At 38.7% G+C, this 19,627-nt stretch overlaps 1 protein-coding gene across 17 annotated transcripts in view; it reads left to right on the top strand.

Annotated features, from left to right (window-relative positions):
- syne1a (spectrin repeat containing, nuclear envelope 1a) overlaps positions 1-19,627 on the top strand; it is a 182,778-nt gene that overhangs the window by 65,345 nt on the left and 97,806 nt on the right. For all 17 annotated transcript variants that reach the window (XM_041252397.1, XM_041252410.1, XM_041252413.1 and 14 more), the window contains 25 exons: positions 127-285; positions 1,259-1,423; positions 2,163-2,297; positions 2,979-3,137; positions 3,607-3,815; positions 3,962-4,070; positions 4,994-5,158; positions 5,573-5,740; positions 6,289-6,465; positions 7,427-7,567; positions 7,950-8,110; positions 8,356-8,506; positions 8,794-9,021; positions 9,981-10,079; positions 13,380-13,567; positions 13,869-13,992; positions 14,263-14,429; positions 14,894-15,047; positions 15,210-15,838; positions 16,669-16,848; positions 17,111-17,261; positions 17,697-17,855; positions 18,012-18,194; positions 18,466-18,567; positions 18,689-18,892. In XM_041252397.1, coding sequence (XP_041108331.1) covers positions 127-285; positions 1,259-1,423; positions 2,163-2,297; positions 2,979-3,137; positions 3,607-3,815; positions 3,962-4,070; positions 4,994-5,158; positions 5,573-5,740; positions 6,289-6,465; positions 7,427-7,567; positions 7,950-8,110; positions 8,356-8,506; positions 8,794-9,021; positions 9,981-10,079; positions 13,380-13,567; positions 13,869-13,992; positions 14,263-14,429; positions 14,894-15,047; positions 15,210-15,838; positions 16,669-16,848; positions 17,111-17,261; positions 17,697-17,855; positions 18,012-18,194; positions 18,466-18,567; positions 18,689-18,892 — 4,467 coding nt within the window. The remainder of the gene's footprint in view (positions 1-126; positions 286-1,258; positions 1,424-2,162; positions 2,298-2,978; positions 3,138-3,606; positions 3,816-3,961; positions 4,071-4,993; positions 5,159-5,572; positions 5,741-6,288; positions 6,466-7,426; positions 7,568-7,949; positions 8,111-8,355; positions 8,507-8,793; positions 9,022-9,980; positions 10,080-13,379; positions 13,568-13,868; positions 13,993-14,262; positions 14,430-14,893; positions 15,048-15,209; positions 15,839-16,668; positions 16,849-17,110; positions 17,262-17,696; positions 17,856-18,011; positions 18,195-18,465; positions 18,568-18,688; positions 18,893-19,627) is intronic.

Raw genomic sequence — 19,627 nt, 5'->3', positions numbered from 1 at the left:
TTTGGAATGTATTGTAATGGTTAAAATATGGATGTATCTGCAGCTACTGCTGTTCAAAAATAAAAATAACAATATTCTGTTAATGTTCTATGCTGTTAGATAAAAAAGTAATAAACCATTTTTCAGGAATTACTTATTTGCCAAGAAAACTGCAAGAAATCCTTAGCTGTGATTGGGAAGAACAGCCAGACTATTCAATGTGTGCTCGCCAGCAGCAAGACTCTGCAGCATTTTGAATGCTCCATGCTTCAGAAGAGGATTGATGACTTACAAGTCACCTTACAGGTGAGCACCTACCATGTAATCACACAAACAGGCGTTTATATATGGGTGGTGATAAGCAAATGTACATGTGTGTAGGACTATTTTAATAGAGAGTTTAAGAGATATTGTAAAAAAAAAAAAATTTAGAAATTCACTTACAAGGCTTTTTTATGGTATTTTATTAATTTTCTATCACATCCCTTATAAACGTTTACTGTAGTAAAGGCAGAGCAAAGTATGGTGAAAGCGTGGTAAAGCAGAGGTAAGCATTGTAAAGCCCATATGGCATGATAAAGCACACTAAAAGACATGGAAAAACCATAGTAGACTATGATAAAGCATAGCATAACCATGTGACAAGCATGGAAAAACTGCCATATGCACTGTGGGATACAGCTGAGTTCATATTGGCTGCCGTGTTTGCCCTCTGAAGTCACATAAGATCTTGTTATGGCACTCGCTTGCTTTGTAAAGCACTTCTTTAATAACAAAGGACACTGATTTTTTGGAAGCTGAACACTAAAAGTAGACTGATATTACTAAAGGTTGTGAAGGTTTATATTTAGTGCAATTGATATTCCTAGCAGTAAATGAAGTATACAGTGTTTGCAACGACCAGCAGAAGAGCCTGTGTAAGAATAAAAACAGGGATCATGAGATCTCATCTTAATGTTCCCTGATCAGCTCACAATGAGCCTGACCAAACTAAAACTTTGTTTGCCATCTATTGTCTTCGCTGGCATCCGCAGTGAGCAGATCTGATAGGAATTACAAACACTGCCTTCATTGACTCAGCTTATATTAACAGCAGTCATCTTAAAAATATAATAATGAAGTTATGTATAATAGAAAGATCCTAATTGAAAGAAGCTGCCAGAGGGGTCTTTATGGTGAGCTCATCTGTGTACAGTGTGCTGTTAGTCTCAAGAGGAAGGTTACTGCAGATGTCTTTTGCAATTACTGAACCATGTTTTTTGTTTTTCTTTTACATCAGACCATGATAAAGGATGCTGGTGAGTGGAGGAAGCACACTGAAGCTAACAGCAGCCTGATGAAGAGGTTTGAAGAGTCCAGGATAGAACTCGAGAAGGTTTTGAACATAGCTCAGACATTCTTGAAAGAAAAAGGAAATCCAGAAGAACTGCTAAAGAAACATACTGTAAGGAAAACAATACTTATGCCTTCTGATTGAATGAAGATTTGCTTTGTTCTTGCTTCAACTAAAAAGTCTACCGTTAGACCAGAAGTTTCCCCCCATTTTTTTCTGAATTAAGCATTAACTGGAATATGAATCATATGTATGAGATTGGTGGCTGGTTTCACAGAACCTGATTAGCACTTTAGATAAGGACGTTCAAGACTAGTGCTACTCTGGGTCTGTGAAACCAGCTGGATTCCGGTGGATACATCATAAATTGATAGTTTTAGGTTTTATACTTGCGATCTGCCAAGTTTACTCAATGTGCCATGTAGTAGCTATTAAGTGCTTTGGACATTCATTTTAATAAGTCAGTTATGTGCTGCTTCTGTGCGCCATCTTTCTTGCTTTGAACATCTGTTAGTAGTATACTCCTGTGGTACTTGCACCTGTCTTTCGGTTTCTATTGTTATAGAAACCAGAAGCACAGCTTATTATTCAAGGCAGCTGAGTAAGCATATATACTGTATGAGGACAGTGTGGGGAAAAAGAAAAGTGAATGCATGCAGTTAAAGTAACCAAGGAAAGAGGGATATTTCTAAATGTAACTAAAGTAAAATAACCTACATGACCAAGTAATTACAAAATATTCAGTTTTGGATTACATCTGGGTAGGCCTTACTGTGAGGCATGTTAATAGAGCAAAATACATCTTTACCTCAGTTGTGTGGCTTCAATTTTTTTTTTTTAATCTTTGCAGGAATTCTTCAGTCAGTTGGATCAGAGGGTCCTGAATGCATTTCTGAAGGCCTGTGATGAGCTGACTGATATTCTGCCTGAACAGGAACAGCAGAGCATGCAAGAAACAGTCAGGAAACTGCACAAACAATGGAAGGTCAGTCCAGTGACATTCAAGACTATATTTAACCCAGTAGCTGCATTATAATAAAATTCATATTTGCTTTCCATTCCTTTTGCCAGTAGTAACTGTACATTAGAGGAGGCAGTGTGGTCCAGTGGTTAAAGTCCAAGGCTTATAACAAAAAGGTCACCGGTTCAAATCCCAACTCTGCCACTGATTGGCTCACTGTGTGACCCTGAGCAAGTCATTTAACCTCCTTGTGTTCCATCCTGCAGATGAGATGTTAAATCAATGTCCTTTTGTAAGTGACTCTGCATATAATGCACAGTTCACAGCTTACCTCTGTGAAGTCCACTATGAAAGGCGTTATATAAAAATGTTATATATTTTTATTATATATATATATATATATATATATATATATATATATATATATATATATCATTAGAAGTGAATACAAAATAAATAAATAAATAAAGGGAATATAATGAGTCATATCACTTGTTTGCCTTAATAATATAAAAATGTCATTAAAAGGATGTTCTGCATGTGGTTGCAATTATTAAGTTATATTTTAGATTTTAGAATTATGAAGTATATTCTGTTGCAACATCAGGAACAGTGTTTACAGTGGTGCTTACAGAATTTTCTGAGATCCCTTGATAATTTTAGACTACCTCTGGTAGAGTTCATGACTTTTTTCTCGAACTGCAGGACATCCAGACTGAAGCCCCTTACCACTTGCTGCATCTGAAGATTGAGGTTGAGGAGAACAGACTGCAGGGCACCCTGGAGGAGTGCAGAGCGGAACTGGCTCGAGAGAACAAGGCTCTCCCTGCTGTCTGCAGTGAACAGCTCATCAGAGAGCACAGGGTGAGCGCTCTCACTGGAGACCCTTAAAGGAATTTTATTCAAGGCCTCTTATTTATTCTTTAAGAGCAAGTTGCTTCAAATGATATTTTAACTGTTTTTTTTTCACTTTCCCTTACTCTCTTATTGACATCTGCAATCGTTCCATTGCAGAAATATATACAGTAGCATTTCTGGAATTAAGAAATGGAAGTTAAATTAGAAGTTCGACTTGGAAAAGTTGCTGGGATCTTCAGAAGAGTTTAAAGCACTCCCAGGTCATATGAAAAAAAATGTAGCTATAAAACCAAAATAGTAAAAGAGTAAACTTGGTAAAATAACATTTGAAGATACATGTTTTTTTAAATTTTTCCCCCTTGGTGCCTAGTACGGCTCTTGAATCCAGATTTCCGCAGGTTAAATATCAAGTGGATGTGTCTAAGCACTTTGAATCTTCTTGAATTAATCAGCTGATAAACCTTGTTGTGTGCAGGCTTTCTTTGGGGACAGGAGGCCACAGCAGCTTTGTGAGAAGAGGCTCCAACTGATTGATGAACTCTGTCAGAATCTCCCGGAGAAGGACCCGGCCCGCAAGACTGTGGAGAGTTGCAAGAAAGCTTGGACAGATGTGAAGTCCCAGATTGACAGCACCAACCAGAAACTGCAACAGCATCCAGACAAGTGGAAGGAGTTTAACACCAGGCGAGTGAACCACGTTCAGTTCGTATTTCAAAAGTGTTTGTGTAACACAGACCCTCTCCGCACCGTACCAGGACAGGGTACGATTGCAGTAAATTATTCAAGTAGTTATGGCGGTGCTCAAATATTTAGTGTTGTTTTTTGTGCAGATTCTCTGAGCTCGCAGCCTGGCTTTCAACAAAGGAAAGTCAACTAAGGCTGTTGAAAAATAGAGCCAATGATCCCAGCAAGTATGGACAAGTCAAATCTACAATAGAGGTAAATACAGTTGCCCTTCTGTTTCATTTCTGGCTCTGATTTGGCTGTTGCTTAGCTTTTTTGTTTCTTGACTGATTTGTTTTGGATTCGTCCTGGGCTTAATCCATGGTTGGCACACTTTCAGTACCTTCTGCAGCTCATGTGGGTGTTAATAAAAATTAGTACTGTGAGATGCAATAGTCTTGTTCAATTACTCAATTAATGTACGCTCCATATATATATATATATATATATATATATATATATATATATATATATATATATATATATATATATATATATATATACACATACACACACTATGGTAGTCCTCCACATTGCTTACTTTTAGCTTGCCAGCATATTATTGACTTTATTTTCTATGCTGAGCTTCTGAAATGCTATTTTCTTGTTTACATTGATACATTTCTGTATAAAGCACCAATCATGCTTCAGTCCAGTAGTGATAAAGTTGAGTTCAAGTAGTAAAACCTTGCAGATATGTAGGGAACAAGACTGGCACCCTTTAGCCTTAATGTGTAAATGGTTTAATTTGCCTTTTTTTAAGTTGTATTACTAGAATTAAAAAAGGTTCCTCCGTAGTTGTTAAATCTTACAGCTCTATATTTTGGCACAGATATCGTACTGTTTATTAACACAGTAGAATTCCACTTACGCACACGTACAATTTGCAAAATAAGCATGTATTGAGCTGTATTTATAACTATAAACCTGCAATGTAATATGGCTGCCACATTGTGGTTATGTATTTTTTTCTTTTCCAGATAATAAAGCTCAAACTGTATTCATAAAAACAGACTTTAAGTCATAAATGAAAGCTTTGTGAATAAGGCCTATTGATATAGACCACGTCTCTTATTTTGTGTTAAACAGCCCATTTCATAAATACAGTTTAAAGCTTGACTCATGTTCTTTTCTTGTAGGAAGTGCGAGAAGATGCTGAGAAAAAGGAGGGCAGCCTCAGTTGGCTCAAGTCCAGACTCTCCACGCTAATAGAGGTTTCTTCTGAGAATGAAGCAAAGACGCAGGAAGGAGCATTGATAAAGCTCTCCAGTGACTTCAAGGGAATTCTAGCTTTACTTGCTGAGGTGGACTAGTTTGATTAATTTAAGATTCCAAACACGTGTGTGTGTGTGTGTGTGTGTGTGTGTGTGTGTGTGTGTGTGTGTGTGTGTGTGTGTGTGTGTGTGTGTGTGTGTGTGTGTGTGTGTGTGTGTGTGTGTGTGTGTACTGTATGTGTGTGTGTGTGTGTGTGTGTGTGTGTGTGTGTGTGTGTGTGTGTGTGTGTGTGTGTGTATATATATATATATATATATATATATTCTGTAGTTTGAACATCTCACTACATTTAGAAAGCATTTTTTGTTGCCAAAGCAACCTTATTACAAATATTAAAATACACGGTCCATGATGCAAACAAAAAGGTAGTTTGAACAGCTGAATAATCCCATTGTCTTTCCTCTTTGTGTAATCATCTTTGCCTTGCCCTTTGTGCTTCTCAGACTGAGAAGGTGGTGTCGACTGTGGGTGACTGTGTCCAGTTCAAAGAGGAAGTGAAGAGGACCCTGGAGGAGCTTGTTCAAGGACAGAAGGAAGCACAGGCCGAGGCTGACAAGATCCTGGACTCAGAGAGCGTGCAAAAGGCTCAGCAACTGCTTCTGATTCACCAGGTGGGGGGCGCTGTGCAACGTGGACAGCATTCTGATAATCTTACGAGCGTCTGCTATCTGATAGGCAGAACAAAACTGTGAACCTGACTCCCTGCCATTTCTCCAGTTTAATTAGATAAAAATAGATTAAAGAAATCTTATCTAGGCAGCCTTCATTGAGTTAACTGATTAATAGCATAAAAACAGCAGCAGTAAGAACTGCTTTTCAGAGAAGTAAGAGCATTGCCTCTGTGATCCCAGTGAGTGACAGGGTAGCTGTGCTCTACCTCATGGTCTGCAATTCAGCAGTTACAATTCTACTGGTACAAGTCTCAGATTGCACACCCTATTACTATTGCTTCTCTCTCCCCATGCAATGATTATTGCTACCTGGTAAAACATCAGTAAATTGTGGTGGGTGCTGCATTGGTCACCCACTTCTTCACTACCTAACTCCTTCTTGCCCCCTATAATGTTGAAGACTTGAAACTATCGAACATTATCCCATATAAAGGCCCATCAGTATTTGTGGATGACATATGCCAACTGTTATTTATTAATGACTACAGCAACAGTTGAAGAGACTGAGAGTGAGAAGTAGTGATGTTCAGAAGCAGATAGCACGTGGCCAGCAGTTGCAGGCTGAGGAAGGGCTGGCCAGTTCACTTCAACCCGATTTACAAAAGCTGGAGAGCACTTTGACTAAAATGGAGCAAAGCATGGAGATGCAGGAGAAAAGCCTTCAGGTGAGAGTGATTTCAATTTTCAGCTTATGTATTTTATGTGAAAACGTGGACATGTGCTTATTGATGTGCAGGAGCATCTTTACTTTCATGTAACAAATACACTATAGGATGCTTTCAGTGATTAAGGTGGAAAATACTGTTTCAAGGAAATAAGTCATTCTAGACTAACCACAGTTTGAGAGAGAGAGAGAGAGAGAGAGAGAGAGAGAGAGAGAGAGAGAGGCTAGTGGTAGACTAGGGGGAGGAAGAGAGGAAGATGTAGTCCAAGAGGGGCCAAAAGTACATCGCACATAATGCCATAGGAGGGAGCCAGGGTGAGATTCACCTGGCTCTGATATGTAACAATTGTCACCAGCATTTTTTGAGTTTTGCAAAAAAATTCTGAAATAAATAATTGTAGACATCTATTTCTTGTAACCTTTTTCGTCATCCACAAAAGCAAAACTTTTGCAACAAAAGATTTTTCCTAAAATTCTTTGTTTTTGAGAAATTCCTAGAAAGTATACATTTCCATTGGGGTATGTAAACGTTTGACTACAACCGTAACACTGCTGTGCAAAAGTCTTAGACGTGTTGCAGTTTTCTGTTCATGTATTATGAGCATCAACAATTACTCAAAGCCTCCACTAGTGTTTTCTACTATTATAACAACCTGGACTTGCATAAAGAAGGAAAAACATTGCAAGTCAAGGTTGTTATAATAGTAGAATACACTAGTGGAGGCTTTGAGTAAATTGTTGATGCTCATAATGCATTCAAGTAGAAAAATGCAACGTCTAAGACTTTTGCACAATATATAGAGCCTAAATGGAATATTAATTTTCAGAGTACTGACTACAGAATCTTGCATTTTGGTTTATGTAAGGTGATTTTAGGAACCTAATCTGTATAAGAAAGTAAACCAGCCATTGTCAGTGCTAACTATATACCATTGTATGCATTTGTTTTTATCCCAACTCAGATGACCCTGTCCGACTGGCAGCAGTTTGACACTGAAAGGGAAGCAGTGGTGGAATTTCTGAAGAGAGCTGGTTCTAATCTGGAGCGGGACTTGACTTTTAGCAGTCTGGAAAGTCTTTCTGCTGAGCTGGAGCAAACCAAGGTTCGTGCTGAATGAATGGTCTGCATGGTTTCTACTTGGTAGAACCTGAGATCTTTTTGCGGTTGATGCTTTCAGCATTAATGCTTGAGGCCAGTAACTATTATAGAGACAGAACTTCAGAGAAGGAGTGGAACAGCATGGTGCTAACATGTGGTAATAGTGATTCCGAAATTTTTGTATCCACAATTTAAAGGCAACATTCTACAACAATATTGCAAGTTAATGTACACCAAAGTCAGACACCAACTAGTATATATGTATTTGTTTGGAAAATAAAATTATATTTTTCTAAATAGTTCTTGTTGAAAGCAAACTTTTTTAAACGTAGATTTTTGGATTTATTTCAAGCTCTAAACTCCCTGTATTGAATTTGTGTTTCCAGGAACTGATGCAGGCAAATGAGACCCAGGCAGCTCAAGTAGATGTCCTTGTTAAGAAATCCACAGAAATAAAACTGGGACCCAAGAACAAGACTTTACTCCAGCAGCAAGCAACAACCATCAAAGAGCAAGTGAATAAAGTTGAAAACAGTCTGAAGAACAAGTAAGTGTTGTAATTGTGTGTGTGCTAAATGTTGATTACTTAATAATGACCTGAATCTCGTTTTGTTGAATATTTTCTACATTTTTGTGGTAGACCACATTTAGTTAGTGATTAACGTTGACACAGGTATATTTGTTGTATTTATTTTATTGATCTGCCTTGCGCCCTGTGTTTGCCTGTAAAGGATTAATCGGTTAATGATAATGGATGGATGGATGTTTTATTGATCTGTTTTTTTTCTTCAGTATTAATCAAATGGAAATGGTGAACAACAAATGGAAACAGTTTGGCAATGACTTTGAAGCTCTTTCTTGTTGGATTTCTGAAAAAGAGAAGGAGCTTGATGGTGTGAATTCTTCTTCATTACCACTTGAACTTCAGATCAGCAAAGTTAAGGTAAACTGTTATTAATACTAAAAATAACAAAATGTGAAACCTCTAAAATAACGAATTGAACAAGCCAAGCTTTATGTTTTACAGATTTCTACTTCTTGGCTAAAGATGTGTAGTTTAAGGTACACAACACTATGATATGTCGATGTAGTGTATCATATTGAGGTTGTGTAGTTTATTTATAAACAAGAGTCATTCCAAACTGCCTAATGTGACTCCCTGTGACTCCCTTTTATATTTATTTGACGTTTGAAGTTGTGAATTTAATTCAAAGATGTTTGTAATTCCAGGCGCTCGGTAAAGAACTAGAAGAGAAGATGAAGGCAATCCAGTCCCTGGAGGAGGAGTCCCAGGCCTTGTGCCAGTTTGTTTCCTCTGGAGAAGCAGCTCGTATCAAAGCCAGGCTGACGCAAATCAGCCGACACTGGGACGAGCTGAAAGAACATAGCCAACATCTGGAGCGGGTGTTACAGGAGAACGCCTCTCACCAGCACAAATTCCAGGACAATCTCAAACAGGTATTTACAAGTGTTGTTACAGTTATATACAGTAGGTGTCAATATTTGGCTTTTTTTTTTTTTTATCAAAAGTCCTATTTATAAAAGTATTATCAAAAACAGAAATGTGTACGTTGTTTATGTTGCTGTGTAATTTTGTGGATTTTATTTTGTATTACTTACGATGACTGAGCAAAAATTTGATGTCCAGCGTAATAATATGGCTTTTATAGCCAGTAAAGGCGCTCTGCGCGGATGTGCCCTATAGCTTGGAGATTGCAAGTTCGAATCCAGGCTATGTCACTGCCGACTATGACCAGGAGTACCTAGGGCGTGGTGCACAATTGGCCGAGTGCCGCCCCAGGGGAGGGAGGGCTTGGCCGGTCAGGGTGTCTTCAGCTCACCGCACACCAGCGACCCCTAAGGTCTGGCCGGGTGCCTATGGGATTGCCTGTAAGCTGCCCTGAGCTAAGTTGTCTTCCGATGCTGTAGCTCTGGGTGGCTGCATGGTGAGTCTGCAGTGTGTAAAGATGCGGGCGGCTAACGGCACACACTTTGGGGGACAGTGTGTGTTCGTCCTCGCCCCTCACAAGGGTGATAGCGGTGAGCTGAGCCTAAAAAAAAAAATATTGCACACGACTAAATTGGGGGGAAAATAATAATAATAAAATAATAATTGGCAATGAATAAATAAATGCATAATAATAATATGGCCTTTATTTAGCACTTATTTTATTTTTTAGTATTATTATTTTAATTCAGTGGGTCCATTATAATCAATGTAAAGTATTGAAACCCTGCAGACTAAATGGAGGTGGAAAGTGCAGACAATGTTAGTCCCTTGAACAGCGACACACGTACATAGGAAAATCGAAGTAAATATGCATACAGTACAGCTGTTATTGCAATCATTTTGGATGTTCATGTGTTTGACGTTATGTTTTTTTTAAGGGTAACATAATGCAATGTCCCGTTTTTAGGTTCAGCAGGCTTTGGCAAATCTTGAAGAGAAGCTGGCTTGCCCTATCAGCTCTTGTTCATCAGTAACAGAGACGTACAAAGTGCTTCAAGAACACGTGGTAAGAAATTGGTTGTACAGTACAGTATACGGAAGAGGAATACTCACACGCGTAGTGTTTTAAACCAAATGTTATTTGTTACTGATTAAAAAGCTGTTTAGTCACAGGAACAATACATTAATGCACTAAGATTCTTTCAACGTGTCTCACGTCGCCGTGGCTGCATAGGCAACTGTATGCAAATTGCCATATTTCCCACTCTATAGTAAATGTATGATGTGTGTAATTCCCATAGTGAAAACTAGGTCCCAGGTCTTTGTTCTATCTATGGAGCAATTTCCATGGAAAAAGAAAAATAAGTCTCACCTTTTTCTCACTCTATTTTGGTAATACTTTCAGGTTGTACATGTTTTTTTTTTTGTTTTTGTTTTAGCCCGAGAAATTCTTGTTCCAAATGCAAATAACCTAATTAATATTAAAACACGTGAGGCTATGTTAAAATGTTTGTGTCTGAGTTCCGATGTGGCCTTGCGAGACTGCTCATATCGTACAGCTTTCTTAAACAGGGTTTCCAGGTTAGGGTTATTATTATTGTTAATTAGTCATTTAGCCAATGCTTTTATCCAAAGTGACAGAGACTTGGGGTGAACTATGGAACTGCTGCTGCAGAGTCACATGTCTCATCAGAAGGATATATACACACTTACATATATACAGAACCGTAGCTTTAGCAAATCTGATCCTTATTGTCTACTAACGAAGCAAAAATACCAGCACTTTAGGGTAATGATATAAAAATGATCCATTCAATATGTACAGTATTTTTTTAATCACTGTGTTTCCCACTACATATTATTTTTATAATAATAATAATAATAATAATAATAATAATAATAATAATAATAATAACAAGCAGCAATATCTGAATCTGAATCTCAGTGGTTATATAATATATCAATTTGCTGAAGCCTAGTGTTGGCAGCAATAATACAGCTCCACTAATTTAATACATATTTTGGTACAAATGTGAATGCTAGTGTACAATTAATTGTATCGTATAGCTAAGGGGGACGGAGCAATCGAGGCTAACAAAAGTATGTGTAAAGAAGGGCTTAGTTATTTATGTATTTATTGCAAAGAGTTTTTTTATTTGTAGTAGCTTCAGTATTTTTTATAACCTTGCTTATTGAATGTCTGGTCAATTGTATGTCTTTTTAGTGTGAGAAGGCGATTAACCCGGTCTTTAAAGTCGTACAATGTTTTAGACGTTCACTTCCTGTAGCTCATGGAATGTGCGTGGTATGTACATGCTACGTCACATAAATAATGACTTTGGAGAGAGAGTGACGCTTTCTAAGCTGCATGGAAACCCGGCCCATGTTAACCATTGAACCAGTTAAACCATCATCCCAGTCCTAAAGCAGTTAATTACCTCATTATGGGCCTCATTCACTAAACAGCAGTAAATGACAAGAATTACCACGTGGCACGGGGAAGCCACACTGCGTGCAAAAATGAAGCAGCAGTAGCCCTATTCACTAAGCTAATTATATGCACAAATAAAGCGAGCTAAGTGATTCATTTGGAAGTTGTCACATCGCACGGAATTCTGCACGAGGTTTACGCACACTTTTTTATAGTATATAAGGGTGCTCGAAAGAGAAGGGAAGTACAGTTCTGAGTGGCTTCTTTGCCCCCGCTAACTCTGCCCTTATGTATGACATTGGTGTTTAAGTGCATGACACAAGGCTATGTCCTCCATTTGTTTTGTCTGTCTTGTACATTGAATTAAAATGTGTACTTACATTGAAAATATTGTGGATGACACGTTCTCTCACCACTCTCCCACTGGACATGTTGTGTGCCTCCTCAACGTCCTGTGCAGGGGGGTCATCATCAATGTTTGCATCACTTTCCCCTGGTAGTGTTGACAGCTATGTTATGCAAAATGCAGCATGCAACAATGAGTGTACACACTTTCCCAGGGCTATACTGTAGCACACCACCATATCTATCTAAACATCTGAAGTGACTTTTTAACACTCCAAATGCGCGCTCAGTAACAGCGTGGAGCCATGTGTGCTGTATTGTACCGAATCTGTGCCTGCATTCTGGTGTCCGACAACGGTGTAAGCAGCCAAAGTCTGATCCCATAACCAGCATCACCTATGACAACATTAACAATGTTAGCAAATTGTCCATACTTCCTATCAGCACCCTATGAAATTACTTACCAAGAAGCCAACCAGCTCCATACACACCTGCCTTGTAATCTTCAATTATCCAGGACTGTCTGAGGATGTACGAATCGTGTGCTGCTCCAGGATAGCTGGCGACAACATCAAGAATCCTCATTTTGACATCAAACACTATACATTAATGTAGTGGTAATGCTTACTTTTACAAAAGATATGTTCTATCTCCTGGGTTGCTGACAGTGCTATGTGGGTGCAATCAATAGCCCCCAGTGCATTTGGAAAGCCAGACTCTTCATCAAAGGCCACTTTTATATCAGGGAGCGCATCTGTCTCTGGGATAATAGATATACTTCCCGGTGTGTTCCAACTGGGTATTCAGTACCTGTTGTAAACACCGGGAAAACATGGGGTTGCAATATCCCATCAATTGCTGACACAGTTGTCTGAAACGACCCAGATGCTAAATAATGCAGTGTGCAGAGCACTAGACCTGGCACTGCATGACAGCTATCTGTATGTGGCTCTACACTAGATTTTAAGGCTTTTTAAGGCTGGTATGATCTTTGTGCTCAATCTGTGTCTAGTTATTACCTCCACCTCACACAGCCCAAGTAACGTCTCCCTGACTCTTCTTCTCGCTCTTCTGCTCTCATTTGCAGTCTTCTCCTGGTTCTGTGACACAGTACCACCTTCGTGTTTTCGCACACTCTGCCCTATTTATGTGATTTAGTAATTACACCGCCTGGTTTCAATAAGCGGTACTTTTAACACACGCTGTGGCACCTAGTAAAGTTAGCACCCTTAAGTGAATATGGTTTGCATATCAAATACCTCCCTTGCAGTATTTTGTGATGTAATGTGCATACATTTCTACCTATTAACATTATTCATTATATTTAAATGACTTGAACACTGTACTTTTTCCACACACTAGATCGCTTCCACTAGTTATTGAATACAGCAGGTGTACAAAGCACGCAGTAAAAGGGCTGACTGCATGCAAAACACGTTACTGCTGTTTAGTGAATGAGGCCCTGTATGCGTTAAACCCAGTGTATAATGCCCCTTCAGGACTGGTATAGGTTGATGTATGTGATGCACGTTCAATTCAGGAGATCTGTGGTATTTCCCTCAAAAGCCAGTGCTTTTGTGTTTCTAACAGGATGTGACTCAGGCTGTGGAGCAGCTGAAGAGCCCCCTGGCATCCCTCTTAGCCGGGGCTCGTAAAGTCAGCGACAGGGGACCAGCAGAGCAGGAGGTGGTGTTCCTACAGCAGCGCTATGAGAAGGGGCTTCAGAAAGCCAAGGACAAGCAAACTGAACTAGAGAACATGCTAGCCTTGTGGCAAAAGTAAGCGAACAACTCCTTAACATTACATAAATACAAATTCAGTATCCACTTAGGCTAGGCCAGGAAGAAGACTTAAAAAACGCAGTGTGTTAAAATAAATGACCTTTTTTAATGGAGAAAAATGCAGTTTAAGTACTGTTAACCACAGCCTTAACTGTTAGGAGTAAATAAGTGATTGTGTTTTATAACATTTATAAACACCAGGTTTACTGTATGCAAGTACCCTTTTACTTCTACTCTCCTTCCCTTCCCCCACAGCTTTGCTAATGAAACAATGGTGTGTTTTCTGTGTACTATACAGATATGAAAAAGAAGAGTCTACCTTTGTGTCCTGGCTAGAGAGAAGTGAAACAGCAGCCAACTCACAGGCCCAGTACATTTTGGCTGACCAAGCCAAACTGCAAAGTGAAGTGCAGAACTTACAGGTAAATGACATCTTTGAAATGTACTTGCAATTTCATTTAAATTAACACACAAGAAGTTTTGTGCTTGGGTAGGTTGGGAATCTTTATGGTAATGCTGCTAAATATAATTGAAATCATATATGAACCTTCTTGTTTGTCTTGACCACTCTAAAAAACTGATCTTGGAGGATTTGTATCAATGATCACCTTCCTCTATGCGACTGTAGTAACTGTGTTTATGGAATAAAATTACTCATTTTCTCGTAAATCAATGCTTCTGTTTTTTTCCAGGATTTGCAGACAGAGGTTTCTTCCCATGAATCAATTTACAAGAGCCTGGTGAAGTTAGCAACATGTCTTTTCCCAACTGCTTCAGAGAGCAAGGTGAAGGGAATCACTCAGGACCTGGACCAGCTAGACAAGAGATGGTGCTCTCTGAGTCAAGTTATACCACAGAGGTAGGTTTAGGAGAATGGACCACCGCAGTTTTAGGCCTGAGAAGCAAAACCATAGGCCATACTTATCAATCTATTGACTCTAATAAAAATCAAGCTAGTTAACTAACAACTTTGGCACTCTTAACATAACACAGACCGAACAACAAATTATTATTATTATTACTATTATTATCCTTATTACACTCCCATTTTAGGACAGATAATAATAATAACAAAATAAATAATAATAATAGTTGTATAATAACTGAACTGATAGTTTATACATTGGCGCCACTTGGTGGCCAAATATTGTAAATGTCTTCTTAATAAAAGATAATCTTAAATCTACACATCTCTTGTTAATAAGTCATTAAAAAATTATGTCATGACATTAATTTAAAATTGTGTACGGACCCTGTCTGATGCATAGAGCTGTTCTTTAATAACCTAACCTTAATATTTGTTTGTTCATTATTGTTTCAAAGAATCTTGCTGCTCCAGTCACATGTTAACCAGCTCCAGCAGTTTGATGAGAGCCTGCTCCAGTGCTCTTACTGGATCGAGCAGTTCCTCAGTGGCCTCCAGTCAACCTCTGAGGTGAACACAGCAGATCTACAGCCTGCGTTCCGTGAAATAAAGGTACCACTTTCCTAAAGTTTAAAATACTTGGTTGCGTGTACCGGTATTAGTTAAAAAAAAAAATGTATACACTTACGGGTGTGTACAAACCACCATCACAACTAAAAACACATCTGTCTTTTTTTGTTTGGATTTCATTTTTGTATTTTATTTTTCATTCAGGAAAAGTCAGCCGCGATCCAGAAACAATCTGCTGAGAAGCAGAGCCTGCAGGACCAGGTGGGCAGACTGTGCTCTGCCTGCAACATGGATGACCACCATCCCCTCCAGGTCAGGAAGGAGGACTGCTTCCAGCTCTTCAGGGAGGCAGAACAGGTCGTGGAGAGAAGGAAAGAGGTCCTGAAGGACCTGGAGGCTTTCTTGCAGACCCGCAAAGCTGCGATAAACGTGCTTCACCGGCTGAAGCAGACTGTGGAGTCCGCCAGCAACTGGGACAAAGGGAAGTCAGAGTCCCTGCAGCAGGATCTGAAGGATATCGTCCCTGACATCCACAAGCTAGAAACGCTGTCTGTCAATCTGGATGGAGCTCTTAGCAAAGCTCAATACCACATTAGAGAGGACTGCACTGAACACAGGACCTCCTGCAGGGCGTTGGCAGATCTCCTGAGTGCAGAACTGGAGATGGTTCAGAACCTCCTTGGCACCAAACAAAGTGAGGCTGAGGCCATTGGAGCCCTGTGGAACTCCTTCAAGGAACGCAAGGAGCAGCTGCTAAAGAGTATTGAAGACATTGAGGAAAAGGCTGACAAAGTAGAGCTGAAAGAACCCACCCTCCTAGCTCTACAGCAGAGGTACAGGGTTTCTGTCATAATATTGCTAGACCTTGCATTACCCAGTATTTTGCAGTAAGAAGAACACTTTTCAATGACAGGCTATATTGTTTTTAGGAAAAACTCTGATTAGTGGAACATAGATTCACCTAACACAGTTTCACCTGAACTCACTGTATATGACAACTTTTCCATGACCGTAGTGATTAGTTTGTACTCAAGGAGAATTTGTAAGGATATGGGGAGCATTTTATGCTAGATTTAGCACTTTAAAAAATATATACCGTATATTAAATAAAATTCCCAGAATCTAGCCCAAAATGCTCTATTTATGGCTAGTATAATGGTGCGTCCTACTGTTCACACACACACACGTTTGCATTCCTATATTTGTGGGGACTTCTCACTGACACTCACTATATTTTTTGATTTACTATTTCTAACTCCAGTCAGACAAAACTCCACATAGGGTGAAAGCCGACAACAAACTAAATATTTTGGCACTATCGACAACAAACTAAATATATTATATATATATATATTTATATATATGTATTACAAAGTGGGGACGTCCCCACAACATCGTTTTTTTCAGGAGTTACTATCTTTGTGGGGACATTTTCTCAAATTTTGTCTGCACATTGATAGAAATACCTGTCGTCGCCCCCCCCCCCCCCCCCCCCCCCCCCCCCACACACACACACACCACACACACACACACCACACACACACCACACACACACACACACACACACACACACACAAACACGTGTATAATGTTTTTTTTTTCCCCCATTACAAAGTAGCTGTTATCAACATACATTGCTTTACCTTGATTGTTTCCTTGGAAGGCTAAGAGTATTCAACCAGCTGGAGGATGAGTTTAATTCCCATCAGCACGAGATGCAGTGGTTAATGGATAAAACCAAGCAGTTGGCCCAGAAGGACACTGAATTAGCAGCTGAGGCTGACAAGGAGATAGGTCTGCTGGAGGTGTCCTGGGAGGACACCAAGACACTCATCGGTGAATAGTAAGTGAATAAAAACATCAAAAGCCATTGGAAACATGGGGTTGCTTTCTTTTTAGAAACCACAAAAAATAAATACAGTACAGACAGATCATTTGAAATAATAATGTTACACGTGTGTTTTCCATGATGCCACATTAGAAATGGTTTTCGTTCATACATTCTGTGGATGGCAACGTGCGTATGGTTTATTTAAGGTTAACATCCCTGTAATGAACTGTGTTCAGCTAATATGTCACCTTGTATTCTGTCAACCCAATTGCAGTCAGGAGCAGTGCTGTATGCTTGTGGATCTCATGAGGGAATACCAGAGCAAAAAATCTAACATTATCAAAATCATAGAAAGTGCAGAAAATGTTGCTGAAATCAAATCTACACTAAAGGACCAAGAAGACATCAGACGTACATTATCAAGGGTGAGCAAGCATACAAAACATAAGTGTGGACAATCATGAGAAACGGTTGAAAAATTAACCTTTAGTTACTAGTTCTTGCCATAAACAAAGAGCATGTGCCTGTTTGTATGTATTATTTATTAATTGCTCCACATTTTCACTGTTTTTTTAATGTCATTATTATTATTATTATTATTATTATTATTATTATTATTATTATTATTATTATTATTATTTGCCATCTAAAAGCTGGAAGGTTTTAAAGACCTTGATTAGAGAACAGGATGATTATGGTTATGCCCAGTACCAGTAGCCCAAGACCAGATATTGTAATTGCATCATTTCAGAATGGGATTTTGATATGGAACACAAACCACTTCAAAAAAAGAAATGTCAAAATTGAATTTCAGCACACCCCCCTCTTTCTCTCACACTCTTAATCTCTCTCTTTTCTAGCATGAAGTGGTGAAGAACGAAATGGGTGGAGGGCAAGAGGAACTGGACGACTTCACGAGCAAAGCAAAACAGCTTCTGAATGACCTGAAGAAGATCAGTGGCTGTGATCCCATGATAGTGAGAAAGGACATGGATGCTGTTGTGGATCATTGGCTTGATGTAAGCTTAGAGTGGTATAAAATTGAACACTACTGACTTGAAGCAATAAAGTCTTTTAGTTTGTTTTAGTATGTCGAAATCCAGCGCTATTTAGGGTTTAATAGCTGTGGCTGATGTTATGCACAAATCAGTCTGATATATTTTTCTTGGAAACAGGTGTCTGAAAGAATCGATGACAACATTGAACGTCTCAGTGTCAGCTTGGCATTGTGGGAAGATGTCCTGAATATTAGCGATGAAATAGACGTGTGGTATAACAGTTCGATCTCAGAGCTCAGTGAAAATTTAAGCAACCTCAGTAACAGTCAGAGAATGGAGTCACGACTTTTAGAATTTCAGGTAAAGCTATAACTCAAATGGGAAGAATGAAACCTTTCTTTAGATCAACCCCCTTTAAGGTAATTCATGTTGGCCACAATGTACCCCTAATGTACCCATAGCTGATATAGCATATTAATGCATCTAGATACAGATTTGCAGGTGTTTATTGCAAACCTTTACCTTGATCACCTTTCCCTGATGATTCACAAAAAAATGAAGCCTTATTACCTCAGTGAGGAGCATCCTGGTTCATATTATTAGTAAGTAAAAATATGTAAATTTTTTGCAGTCCGAGGTGGAGAGTAAAGAACAAAAAGTGAAGACGCTGAATGTAAAGGTATCAGAGCTGAAGCAAATAACAAAGAGCCAGGAGCCTTCCACAGAGCTGCAGGTACTTCTTAGACTTTATTGTCTTCATCACCTGTTCTGCAACAAGAAGCTGTGCTTGTTTGAATCTAGCAGTACTGACATTTTTTTTTTGTATGTATTAAGAAGGAATATTTCTCTTTCAGGTAATTGAAGCCGATCTAAGAAAGAAAATTGGCCATGCCCAGGAGATGTCTGAAGTAGCCAGAGGGACCCTGAGGGATTTCAGTTCCCAGAAGCAGCAGCTGGAGAGCTTTATTTGTCAGATGACTGCTTGGCTGAGTAATGTGGAGCACTCTCTCTCCTCCTCTCCACATAGCACGGACCCGGAGCATCTCTGGAAAGTCAAGGTACGAATTCAGCATTCATTACACCATTGTTTTCCTTCATATCTTAATAGGAATATAAATGCAAAGTACGACTGATGCCACAATAATATTATGATAAGGATTTAGATGAAGCAATCCATTTCAAATATAACTAAAAACAGAAATTTTATATATATATATATATATATATATATATATATATATATATATATATATATATATATATATATATATATATATATAGTACCAGTCAAAAGTTTGAGTACACCTGCTTAAAACCAGGTTTTTCATGATTGTCTATGCTTTTAACTGTATAAACATGTCTATAAACACTTAATATTTAATTATATGATACATGTACTTGTATAAGCTGATAATCATAAGTGAATTGCATTCAAAAATTAAATTTTTAAATGAAAATGTAAATCTTGTCATTTTCAATGAAATGGTCACCCAAAGCAAGGGGATTTCAGTCTGAAGCCCAAGTCAGTTAAAAGTCTGAAATGTATATAACACGGTGTTAGAACACTGGCCTAAGTATGAAAGTGTCTTTGTTAGATGTTCTCTGAGTTAACTAGCATCTTACCTAATTAACCTTTTGTCAACAATTATTGTTAACAGATGAGGGTCCATGATTACTATAAATATAGGTAGCATAGGCACAAGTTTGTCATTCCTGAATGTAAGAGAGCAGAAAATGGCAAAATACGCTCAAGCAAAGAAAAAAGACTGTAATTGCTTTAAGAAATGCAGGTC

The sequence above is a fragment of the Polyodon spathula genome, chromosome 6 (assembly GCF_017654505.1).
Source record: "Polyodon spathula isolate WHYD16114869_AA chromosome 6, ASM1765450v1, whole genome shotgun sequence".
In the NCBI taxonomy this organism is placed as follows: domain Eukaryota; kingdom Metazoa; phylum Chordata; class Actinopteri; order Acipenseriformes; family Polyodontidae; genus Polyodon; species Polyodon spathula.
Note: the sequence above shows the minus strand (reverse complement) of the source record. Positions and strands in the feature narration are given on the sequence as shown.